The 12,264-nt window shown below is 56.1% G+C and overlaps 2 protein-coding genes across 4 annotated transcripts in view; both read right to left on the reverse strand.

The window, feature by feature from the left end:
* NLRC5 (NLR family CARD domain containing 5) overlaps positions 1 to 12,264 on the reverse strand; it is a 227,302-nt gene that overhangs the window by 81,800 nt on the left and 133,238 nt on the right. The gene's annotated exons all lie outside the window — the stretch shown is intronic.
* CPNE2 (copine 2) overlaps positions 2,679 to 12,264 on the reverse strand; it is a 47,658-nt gene continuing 38,072 nt past the window's right edge. For 2 of the 3 annotated variants that reach the window (XM_086689371.1, XM_086689373.1), the window contains 3 exons: positions 11,500 to 11,633; positions 4,583 to 4,819; positions 2,679 to 3,252 (listed from right to left, as the gene is read on the reverse strand). In XM_086689371.1, the coding sequence (XP_086545497.1) occupies positions 3,145 to 3,252; positions 4,583 to 4,819; positions 11,500 to 11,633 (479 nt within the window). In that variant the 3' untranslated portion in view covers positions 2,679 to 3,144. Of the gene's footprint in view, positions 3,253 to 4,582; positions 4,820 to 8,469; positions 8,701 to 11,499; positions 11,634 to 12,264 lie in introns of those variants that run through there. The other variant, XR_015244782.1, reaches the window with a different exon arrangement.

Consider the following 12,264-nt stretch of genomic DNA (forward strand, 5'->3'; position numbering starts at 1 on the left):
GAGTGTCCCAGCAGTGACAGGCAGAATGTGGCCCAGCATTAGCATTTCACAGAGGAGGACAGCAATACCCAGAGACAGCCACTACTCTGAGCTGTTGGCTGGATTCCACCCTTACTGTTTTAGTAACAGGCATGTCATTATGCCTTGTGTGGATTTGTTTCATTCATTCATTGTATACCGAGAGGCTGCTATGTGTGTGCCAGGCACTGTTTGGGACATTTGTGGACCATTTTTGTGGACTGTAATATCTTTCATCCTAAAAGTCCCACGAAGCAGCCCTTCTCTACATTTTATAGAGAAAATCGAAATTCGTAATGGTTCTATGACTTGCCTGTGACTGCACAGTTAGGTGACAGAACCAGAATTTGAATTTGAACCTTTAACTCTGAAGTCTGACTTTCTGTGGTGTCAGTGAAAATTTTAAACAAATGCTAGTGCCCAGGCCTCAGCAGCAGTGATTCAAGGGTGGAGGGGTCTTTTAGATTTTGAAGTTCACTTTTTAGCTTGCTATCCATGTACCAAGAATCAAGTATCAGCATCACCGAAGCTCAATTTGTTTTTGAGATATAATTGACATTAGTTTCGGGTGTGCAGTTTATTCAGTACTTGTGTATATTGCTAAATGGTCTTGTTTTTTATTTTTCCTTGTGATGAGAGCCTTTAAGATCTAGGTTCTTAGCAACTTTGAGATATAATACAGTATTATCAACTATAGCCACCATGCTTTACGTTACACCCTCAGGACTTATTTATTTTGGCTTGTTGTTTTTTGTTTTTTGTTTTTGTTTTTGTGCGCCTGGTCAGGAGTTCGGGCGCATTCCTTTCCCCTGTGAACTTGAGCCAGCTGGGAGTAGAGGGCTTGCTTGACTGATTTACTCAACCTGGGCAGAGAAGGGGAAAGAAAGCAGAGATGTCAGGGTCTGCTCCCGTGTGAAGCCTGGAGGTGAGTGAAGGCTGTGGCCACCATACCTGAGGTAGATGGTCCATAAGAGTTTGAGCTTTTGACACGGACCCCAACATAAGGCAGGGATTCTCTCACCAATCTGGTAAATTCTTCCCATGGGGAGGTAGAAGGGAAGGGTCTGCATGAGAAGTGCCCCCCACCCCTTGCAATATACGTGTCCTGTAAGGGCCAAGGAGGGGATGTGGGGCTGGGAGGAAGAAGGCTGCCCCCCTTTAGAGACCTCTGAGAGTCAATGATAAGTTGACAGATTAGGGGGTATATCTCAGGGGTAGAGCATTTGACTGCAGGACTTGACAGATTCTTCCAGGCTGGGTGGGTACAAACTTCCCTGGATGTGACATCCAGCTAGACCCATGTCAGCTTCTGAGCAGGTGGGCAAACCAGCAGACTTGTGCTATTTAGCACGCAGTCTTACAGCTGGCATAAGCAGGAGTTAGGCATGACCCAAAGGAGGCCAATACACTAGCCCTGGGATTCCATCCGTGTTGCCAGCTGGCCCCTGGGCCATTGTGCTGTGATTTCCCAAAGGTTCTTTGGGGAGCAGAGCTCCATGCAATCCTGCAGCCCTCTCGGAAGTGAACGCGTCCCTAAAGGATATTTCGACTTTTGGTGGCCACAGAACCAGCGGGAGTATTGGAAGCCTAGAACGAAGATCTCCTTCACTCGCCCTCGCCAGACAGACCTCGGTTCCCGAGCCTACCAGGTACCCAGAGGTAGGAACCTGCCTGGTGTGTGCTCTCAGGTCTAGCGGGGCCCAGGGAGAATGACCTGGGAGAGGAGGTCGAGGTAACAGACCTCCCGGTTTCAGTGCAGAGGAAGGACAGGTTCATTAGCAACCGGACCAGACTCCCTTACAGAGTCAAAGGAAGTTGCAGTGGAGTCAGTAGAGGCTTTGGAATTGGCCAGATCCAGATGGAAGTTCTGGCTCTGCCTTTAATAGATTTGATTAGCTTCTCTGCTCATTTCCTCATCTCTGAAATGGTCCTAGGCAGGGGTGATTGGAAGATTCATCAAGATTATGCCTGTAAAGCTCTTAACATGGATCCGGAAACAGCGCTTAGTATAAATATTGGTTGTTACTGGTTACACAGAAGCCTATGGCAGGGGCTCATGGAAACTCCAAGGCCGGAGGTAGACCAGAGAAAAAGAGGAGGACCCCTGGCTAGCTTCATGAACTTGGGCCTGCGCCAGGGTGTGGCATGCCCTAGAAACCAGTGGCTGCTGTCAGCAGGGACACAAGCAGCCCTGTTTAGCGTCCTGAGGGCAGAGGCTTTCACACAGGGCAGACCACAGCCCATCCCCCGATGCCTGGAGACCAGGAAGAGGAGCTAATGGACGTCAGTGACTGCTATCCTGTGGGCCCGGTGTGGTGCAACTCAGGACAGAGTGTAGACAGAGGAGGAAGGAGGGGGAGGGGTCAGTGGTAGTGGCTGGGCCTAAGTACCCAGAGACTGGTGTAGGCTCTGTATGGGCTTCAGTTACTGGTGGGGCCGGCCATTGTAGCCATCCACAGCTATCTAATGTGCCAAGTTCTGTGCCACTTTAACAGAGGGATTACTGTTTGTGTGGAATGTGTACCCTGCCCCCCCCCCCCACCTTAAGTAGAAATGATTGCACCATCTTGCCAGGCTTGTTGGGAAAAAGAGGTTTTCGTGTTTCCTTTCCCAAATCAGTGAGCCCATCAGGTACCAGCTGAGGAAGGAGAGGACACAGGAACATCTGAAACTCCTTTATTACCCTGAGTATTACAAATAGAACACAGTCACAGTATAAAAAAAACAGAGCAGGAATTAGGTGCAGGCAATGACACAAAGTATGCACTGGGGACACATTCCTTTCAGAGTCTACAGCTAGTTACTTGGAAAAAGCCAGTTATGATTGTAAAAATTTTCTCTTTAATAACAGTAATTCCACTAAAATTATACAAAGTACATTCAATACTTAAGGGTAGGGAGGAAGCCAGTTTGGCCCGGAAGCATCATCAGTCGACTCCAACAAAGGAAGCCCAGCTGGGCTGGGGGAAGTTGGGGGTGGAGGTCCGGTTGTAAAAAAAAAAAAAAAAAAAAAAAAAAAATGGATCGGTTAAAAAAGCCACCCACAAGGAAGCAGGGTGAGCGTGCACGTTCCTGGAGAGGGCGGGAGGCCCAGCCGGCATGCTGCGGCTGGGCACGGGCTGGCGCTCAGGCAGGCTCCGAGTTGGTGGGGGGCAGGTTTTTATGCTTGAAATACTGCACAACTTGTTGGGGTAGTTCCGCCAGCACAGCTTTGGCCAATGTCTCTTTTGCCGCCTGTGGGGTGGGGCGGGGTGGGGGTTGGTAAGGTGGAGAAGAGAGACAGGGTTACTGGAGGAAAGTCGTGAGGGGCACCAGGCCCAGACAGCTGCTGGAGGGAGAGGGTGTCCCTGGAGGACAAGAGCAGTCTGGAGGGCCAGAGTGGTCTATAACGTGCATCCCTTGTCCCGGCCCAGGCCTGAAACCCCACTGCTAGCAGTGCTTTCCTTTATATGAAGTCTGATTCTTACCTTGAGCCCTTGAGATGCCTGGGAGTAACGTTTTAGGATGAATTTGTGTGTGGGAAGCTTCTGGGGAAAGAGATGGTGGAGGCGAGCTGCATAGCCTACTCCCCTGGCAGATACTTCCTGAGTACCTCCTTGGCCACCATAAACGGGCTGGGACCGTCTGGCTCACCGCTGAACGCCCAGCTGCAGGCCAGGCATAGGGAGTCAGTCAGTGTCCTCAGCCTGAATGGGGAGCCAAGGCCCAGCATCGAGCCTCAGGAAGCTAATGCCCCAGAGGAAGGAGCTGGGCCATCTCAGGCAAACCCAGAGGACACTGGGCAGAATTGTGAGCACCACTGGGTATAAAATATGCAGTCGGTTCATGCTGGGACTAGTTTGTAGGATCTGAGCCACAGAACCCCGAGAGGCCTTATGGCCAAGGGAACCTAGGCCCAGAGACATCAGGGACTTGCCCAAGGCCACACAGTGAGCTTCTGGTCAAATAAGAGTTGGGCCCCAGGCTGGCAGAACAGGGGTGGCATCTGAGAGACTGCTCCCTCTGGGATCCTGGTGGGCCCAATTGCCAGAGCAGTGACCTTGTAGGCAGACCTAGGGTCACCTGCAAATAGGCTCAGAGCCACCTCCAGGAACAAGGCGGGGCTACCAGTCCTCCTGTGGAGGCCATCCGAAGATGGGCCTCGTTTCCTGTCTGTGAAGGATGCTGGCTGAGGTAAGGTTACCAGGAAAGCCTCTCTCACCTCTGGGCCTTTGCTCTCACACCACCCCCCCCCCCACCCCCCACACCCCTGCCTGGCTTTGACCCACAGGGCTAACTCCCAACTTCTGGTTCAGGACCCAGGTTAGAGGGCAGGGCTTCCATGAAACCCTGCCCTGGAGCCCCAGTCTAGATCAGGCAATACCCCGTGTGTTCCTCGAGCTCAGGGAAGCAAGTGTTCATGTGGTCGCAGGGCCTCCTCTCGGGGCAGGCCCTCGGGCGGGGCGCAATGGAGCGGAGGGTGGAGGAGCCTCAGGTTAGGCAGACACTCCCCAGACTTTCATCCTCACTAACTGGTTGCTGGGGTCCCATAAGTGCCCCCTCCCCAGCCCAGGCCCACACTCACGTTGCGGAACTCTCGGAAGGGCACGAACTGCACGATATCGCGGGCGGCCTCCTCCCCCGTGTGGGAGCGCAGTGTGCGGCTGTCCCCGTCTAGGAACTCCATGGCAGCGAAGTCGGCATTGCCCACGCCCACGATGATGATGGACATGGGCAGCTTGGAAGCCTGCACCACGGCATGGCGCGTCTCCTCCATGTCACTGATGACGCCGTCCGTGATGATGAGGAGGATGAAGTATTGCTGCGGGAAGGAGACAGCAGGTGCGCTGAGGCCTCTGCCCCCCACTCCCCAGCCTCCCCCAAACCTTCGGACCCCTGGGAGGAAGGCAGCGCTCCATCGTCAACAGCTGCGTTCTTGGCAGTCAGGACCACGGCTGAGAAGGGAGACCCATGCTGGCCGACGGACTCGGGGACCAGCCTCCCTGGCTCTGTTCCACCTGCACAGAAACCCCCGCAGCCCGCTTGTGCCCGATCGGCACGGCTGGCCTCTGAGATGGCGCACTGGTCATGCAGGCGGGCGCTTCTGGCCCTGTGGGACTCTGCTGGTAGTAAGTGACTTGGGGTCACACGGCAGACAGCATCAAGCCATGGTATTAATTCCACGCAGGTCTTTAAATTCCACAAACTGTACCCAGGAGGGAGTCTTGTTTGATTCTAGTGTGCCTTTAACGCCTACCATTTGCAAACCTTCCTTACCAACAGAGAGGCGGGAAGCACAGCCCTTCAGGGGACCAGAGTTTCTAGCTAGACTTCACTATCAGGTCCTGTTTGTTGTGTTTATTTTTACTGTTACTCTCTACATATGGCAAGTTTAACTTTTCGCTTAGTTGGGCTACAAAGTTTCTTTATAAAACTACTTAAAAACACTAATTAGCATGGGTGATGTTGGCCATAGCGTGAACTGCAAAGGGCGGGGGTGGGTAGGCGAATGAGATTCAGGAAGGCTCACTGGCTGGTCTGGGCAGGGACCCAGCATTCTAAGCAGGCTGAGACCTCAGTTTCAACTTGGCCCTGACCTTAGCACCCTCTGGCCCCTTTTTGAGGAATGGGGTTTTCCTCCTCTGTAACATAAGCAGAAAAGCCCTATGTGGCCCTAATATTCGGAAGCTTTTGCCTCCTAGCCTGATCCTCCGGATTCTCAGGAGAGGAAGTAGGGGGCCCAGCCTTGTCCGGGTGATTGAGGGCAGACCCAAGCCAGATCTCAGATCAGCGCCTGGCCACCTTCTCACCCAGCAAAGCCATTTGCTCCCTGGGGAACATACAGAGGCCCCCTTGGATGCCCTGCTCTCCCCCTTGTACCTCACACAGTCGTAGTGGGAGCAAGTGAGCCGTGTGGAGGTGTAGACACACCATCCTAACCCCCCTGCTTCCTGTGGCTGCCGTGTAGCACATCCTGCACTGTGCCTTTAAGAGACCAAGCCCTTGGCTGGGGATACCTGTTGCTATGGAGATGGCAGCCTAGATCCCTGCAGTGGAGGGCAGCTGCTGCCCTTCCCCCTCCCCTCCCCTGCCCCCCTCCCTGGTTGGGGGCCTTATAACCCCATCTACACCCTTGTTCCCCACCACAGCCCACCCCTTCCTTAAGGAAGCACCCCTTCCTTAAGTGGCCCTCTGGCCCCCCTTCCATCCTGCAGGATAGTCCAGAGCATTATTTCCCAGGCACCTAACCTGGTGGGAGGGAGGATGCCTGACCTCCGTCAACAGGTTCACCACTGGGGGCAGGACTGGCCTCCCACCCTCCTTCCAACGGACCCTCCTGGCTTTCCCCTCTCAATCGGCCGCACCTCTACGCTAGGAGAGTGGAGCCTGTGGCCCCCAGGCCTCCTCCCTCGGGCCTTAGAGCCTTCTTCCCAGGGAAGTGGGCACAACTGGGGCCTGGGTTCCCGCAGGACCTCGAGTACCAACTGCCAGGGTGAAGAAGTCCCTGCTAACACGGCAACAGTGCTGGCCCTCCTCACCCTGTGCTTCCCATTTTAGAGATGGGGAGAGGGGCTGAGAGCGGTTCAGTGACTTGCTAAAGGCCTCACAGCTGGGAACGAGCACAGTGTGGGTTCAGACACCAGCCTGGCTGACTCTACAGCTGGGGCTCTTTCCACAGTGTCCTCCTCTACCACCCGCATGTTGTGGCCGAGCCTCTCCAGTAGTGGGCCCTGGCAGGGAGGCGGTTTCTGCACCCCCTCACCCCACACCGTGGGGTCAGACAGCCTTAGTGTCCAAGACAGCAGCCCAGGGAAGAGCCCAGAAGCATGGCACTGGACATTAGCCCTTGCTAATGCGCCAGCCCGCCATAATGCTCACGACCACGTGCTTGACCGCAGCTTCTGCCCAGCTGGGCAGGCCTTGGCAATGAACGTGCAGCTAACAAGTCCTGGGCTCCTCACCTACCCGGGGCAGAGTCAAGGTTGTCCAGGAGCCTCTTAAGCCACTACGACCCCAGGGGTCCACAGCCCCACCTCTAAGACAGAAGTGGGAGGGGGCCGTGGGAGAGGAGAATGAAGGGCAGAATCAGGAGGAGGGAGGAAGGGGGCTCTGCTGTCCCCACAGAGAGCCCGGGTCTCCCCAACCCCAAGCCTTCCTACCTCCGTGCCCTTCCTGGTGCCTCTCCTCCTGCCTGGCATACCCTTCCAGCCACAGCGCCAAGATCCATCTGAGCGTCCACACCTCCGTCCCAAGCAGATAGAAGGCCCTTCCGGGCCCTGAGCTCTGCTTCCCCTGCCAGCATTACCCCTCGGGGAGGTCTCCTCTGGATGCTTCTCTCTCCCCCCACACTCTGAGGACTCCATGCTCCAGAAACACAGCCAGTCAGTGTTCCAACCAAAATTAAAACCCCCACTACGACTCAGGGGTGGAGTATCTTTTGCCTTTACCCAGAGGTTCTTCAGGCTTCTGGAACTGTAAACAGTCACTTCCCCTAATGCATTTAACATGTGATCTGATTTGTAAAAAATCGACCATGACAGTTCCAGGCAGTCTGGGGAAGCTGCTCCCTGGCTTATTTCTGGAAGTTGGCTACAGAAGATTCTGGTGGTGGGGGGAAATTCCTAGGATGACCGTGTCCCAGCTCCCCCCGCCACTGGGACAGCAGATACCTAGGTAGCCAACCAGGAATGGGCAAGACCCAGGGTTTATGGGCAGAGGGAAGGATGAAGGTCCCACGATAGGGACCCACCTGGCCCCAGCTGAACCTCTTAATACCCTTCAGTGGCTCCCCACAGCCCTCAAGAGAAAATCCAGATTCCTCACTGGCTTCCAAGGCCCTGTGGTAGCTGGCCCTCATCCCTCCCCATTCACCCCTCTTACGTCAACACTCCTTCCCTTCAGTTATGTCCAAACACGGCACCTCCTGGCCTCTGCCTCTGCTGTTCCCTCTGTCTGGGGCACTCCACTCATGGCTAACCCTTAAGCATCCTCCAAGCCTGGACATCACTTTTCCAAGAAGCCTTCCCTGAGCCCCCTTAGGTTAGTCGCACCTTTATGATCCTGTACCTCCGTCACCATGGGTTTGCTCACCTTGCACCCGCAGCTGGTTTCCAGGCCAGGCTCCCCACTAGACTGCAAGCTCTGGAAGGGCAGAGGCCGTGCATCACAGTCTCCCCAGTGCCGCACAAAAACCATGATCCAGGAAGACAGGCTGTGTGTGTGTGAACGGGAGAGGACAGGCCTGCACAGAGAGCTGCCTCCCACCACCTGCTCTCGAGTTCCTACATGTGGGTGTGCATACATCTAGGGACAGGGAAGGTGAAGCCACACCACGTATTGCCCCTAAAGCGGCTGTGCAAACGTGTCAGTTAATCCGCAAATTATTTCCGTTTGCCTTAGGTCTAATTGTGCTCTGTGCCATCAAGAGGTGACCCCAGAAGATTCAGCCGCCCACATTTCTTGAGTGCTTACTGTGTGCCAGGCACTGTGCTGAGCAATTTACATGCCAAACTGGTTGAATTCTCACAGTGTTTCCATGAGGCAGCCACTGTTGCATCACCTCCATGGTACGGGTGAGGAAACAGGTTCAGAGAGCTTCGGCAACCTGCCTTGGGTCACACGGCCAGGCAAGTGGAGCAGCTGGGGTCTGAACGAGGTCGCCGGGCCTCTGGAGCCGGAGGCTGAACCATCAGGCGGCACCACCTTTGGAGCACAGTGAGATGTGGGACAGCAAGGCCAGAGGTGGAGAAGCCTGTCTATGTGGACGTCAGGGTGGGAGGGGCTGAGAGAGGCCCTCTGTCCCACTCCTGCTTAGAGGTGGCCCAAGTCACACCGGGGTGCGGGGTAGTGCTTCCATGAGGGGTGAGGGTGCCAAGATGAGGCTGCCTCCCCAGGGTGGGAGGCCAGGGACGTGACAAAAGTGCCTGGGGTGTTGAAAAGATCAGGGGCTGGACAGAGAAAAGACCAAGTTGCCCCTCTGGGGAGCCGTCAGCAGTTATTCCCCAGGACACAAAGGTCCCCTTCCTGGCCTTGCCCAGGGGGACCCAGCAGACACAGGCACCTTTCCCCCCAGGACCACACGTCCCACCCCGTCCTACCCTGGCTGCAGGGTAAGCCTGGCAAGAGCACTGGCTTCGCTCCTGCTACCATCCGCGTTTCTTCCTTTTAAACAAGAGTGCGGACCCGTTTTTCCATCCCTTTGAAAGCTGGCTCAGGTGGACAACAGACTGGGGGGGACAACGGCCTGGTTCACAGACGGCAGGCCTCCAGACGGTGCAAGCCCAAGGGCTACCTCTCGTCTGCCCTCCAACCCATTCCAGCCCTGCACCCCAGGAATGCAAAAGTAGTCCCTCCCAGGCCTTTCCCTGGTTGCTGTCTCACTCAGGTTGCCCCAGATCCTCAGGGCACCCAGGGGGGCTTTATTTCTCCCACCTCCTAACGGAGAGAGGCTCAGAGCAGGAAGCGACTGGCCTCAGGGCCTCAGCCGCCAGCGGCCGGGCAGGACTGGCGCTAGAGCAGACCATGCCCCCTGAGGAAGATGCCAGGACCGCCTTCCTTCTCCCCTGACCCGCATGCCGACCTCCTTCATGTTGTCCCGGCCTCTGGCGTCCTGTCTGCCTGGCCTTTCGCCTCCTGGGTGCAGGCATCGCATGATGTTGCTAATCCGAACGCCACCTCTTCAAAGTAGGTCCTGTTAGTACCCCCATCGTACAAACAAGGAAACGGGCTAAGAGAGGTTACATGATTTGCCCAAGTCACAATGAGGAAGGAGTGTGAGCAGGATTCTTCAAACCCTGGCAGCCTGATCCCAGAGCCCCCTGTGGCCTTCTGAACAACTAGACCGTGTCTTGCCGTCCTGCCCTCTCCGGGCCAGCCCTGGTGTCCTCTTTCTCGCTCTCATAACCTCCACCTCCTCCATCTTTACCACCACTCCCGAAGCCAACCTCCACCTCCCTAGTGACCAGGTAGGGCCTCACCCTCCCTTTCCCTTTAGGAAAGGCCCTGCTGGGTTCCCTCCTCCTGCCTCTCGAGTCCTGCATAGCGCCCAGTCCGAGGCAGGGCCTAGGACAAATTCATCCACCCCCCCCCACCCCCCCGCCATGATGCTTGAGCACCTGCCACAGGCCGGCAGGAGGTGACGGCGGACACAACAGCAGCAGCCCGGGCCGTGGGGCTGTGAGTCATGGGGAGAGACGCACAACGGACGAGGAAATGGAGACGAGCTAAACAGATGCTGCTGCCATCCTCGGAGTCCAAACGAGAATAAACAGAGAAGGTGGGAGAGCAACCTCAGAGGGGTGGTCAAGGCCCGCCACAGTGGGGGCATCTGAGGGGACCCTGAGGAATGGGTGGAACCAGCCGGGCAGAGTGTCACCGGGGCAAAGGCTCTGTGAGGGGAACAAGCTTGTGTGTGTGAGCAACAGGCATGAGGTTGGTGATAGAATCATAAAGGGAGGAAAGTGTGGGGGAAGGGTGGGAGAGGAGGTCTCTGTGGAAGGGAGGGGCCTGGAGGGGCCAGATCTGACATTTGCTGTTAAAAGGATTCCAGGCCAGAGAACGGATTGTAGGGGCCAGAGGGGTGAGGGTGTGGCTGTGGTGTCAGATGACGGAAGACGGTGGCCTTGGCCATGGGAAGGAGAAGTCGAGAGAGAACCTAGGCATGGGTGCAGCTACTCTTTCTTTCCAAGGGGGAAGCCCAGAGAAGGGCAGAGGCTCATGAAGGTCCCCCAGGGGGAGTGGCCAGGCAGGAGTCAGACCAAAGTCTCCTGGGTGGCAGCCCAGGCTCCACCCCAGGGCTAGGAGCTGGGTTTCCAGCCGTGGCTTGAGCCTGACCCGTGGGCCTGGGGACAGGGCCTGGGAAGTACTACACAAGACACTGCCCTTGGGGCCAGGGGGAGAAGACTTCCCAACAGTCAAGTCAGCGCAAATCCCGGTGGGGGAGGGAAGAGTGGACAAGGTGACCCTTGGTGACCCCAACACGGGCATTCGGCCTGAGGCTAGGGAGCAGGGAGAGGACCAGGGATGCAGATGCCCACGATGGCCATCTGCCATGTACTCCAGATGCCACTGGCAGTGTCCGGCCAGGCCCTCGCCTCACCGCTGGGCCAGACAGTGGCCCAGAGGGTAGCTTTAGGGCCCGCAAGGACCACCATCCCTTGGTGTCCATGTATCCCAGGAATACCAAATACCCCCTGTCCTGGGGAGGCACCTCCCAATGATCACAACCTTATTCACCACTAAGCATAAACAGAATCACTGTGTCTTTTTCAAGTCTGTGCTCCAGAAAGCCAGCACCAATCGAGTTGAGCTTGGTCCAACCCCCTTGCCAGACCTGCAGGTAAACTGAGGCACAGAAGGCAGAATATCCAGCTCCCCAGCCCTGTGGGGGCAGGTGGAGCTGGAAAGACAGGCCCCGGTCTGGCCCTCCCTCATGTCAGGCAGGGAGGGCCCAGCCAGTGCCCGCCCTCTCCCACACGTCCACGCCGGTGGCTGCCTACTCACCGTGGCTGTCTGCTGCTGTGTGGCCTGGGCTGCAAACCGAGCCACGTGGTTGACGATGGGTGAGAAGTTGGTGGGGCCGTAGAAGCGGATGTGGGGCAGGCAGGCCGAGTATGCCTGGGCGATGCCATCGACACCTGCCTCGAGGAGAAGACGGTATCAGCAAGGTTGCCCCCCGGCCCTTCACCTACCCTCATCCCATTTGCAGACCCTACCTCTATTTCATGCTCACCCTAAATGCCCCTATGGTGGCCAGTGTAGGTCCCATGAGACTGGAAGCTCCCAGAGGGCAGGGCCAAGTATAAAGCAAAGAGTCCTGAATATGGAGTCAGGCGGACCTAAGTTCAAATCCTGCCTTGGCCCCTTCTTAGCTGAGGCAAGTTGTTTAATCTTTCTGAGCTCATGTCCTTGTCTGTCAATGGGACTGATAATCTTCACTCTTGGGCAGTTGACAAGAGGGGACCCAGCAGGCTCTTCCCAGAGAAGGAACTTGGCAGCCCAAGTCTTGAGGTCCATTCTGGACATGCTATGGCTTTGGCTGAGGATTGCCGTGGGGAACTGAGATGCTTGCACAGCCCCTAAGAATATCCCACTGCCCGGTGGTCCTGTCCAGGAGGCCTTTGTCTGGGGAGGAGGTTGACCAACCCAATTTTGGACAAAGTCTCTAGAGACCTGCTCTAAACGAGGCAGAGCCCAGGAAGAGCAGAGGGCTACATTTTTAGCCAACAGATACATGCCCATGGCTTCTGAGTCACAGCATCGTTTGCA

This window comes from Puma concolor, chromosome E2, assembly GCF_028749965.1.
Source record: "Puma concolor isolate L17-30 chromosome E2, mPumCon1.1.hap2, whole genome shotgun sequence".
Taxonomy (NCBI): domain Eukaryota; kingdom Metazoa; phylum Chordata; class Mammalia; order Carnivora; family Felidae; genus Puma; species Puma concolor.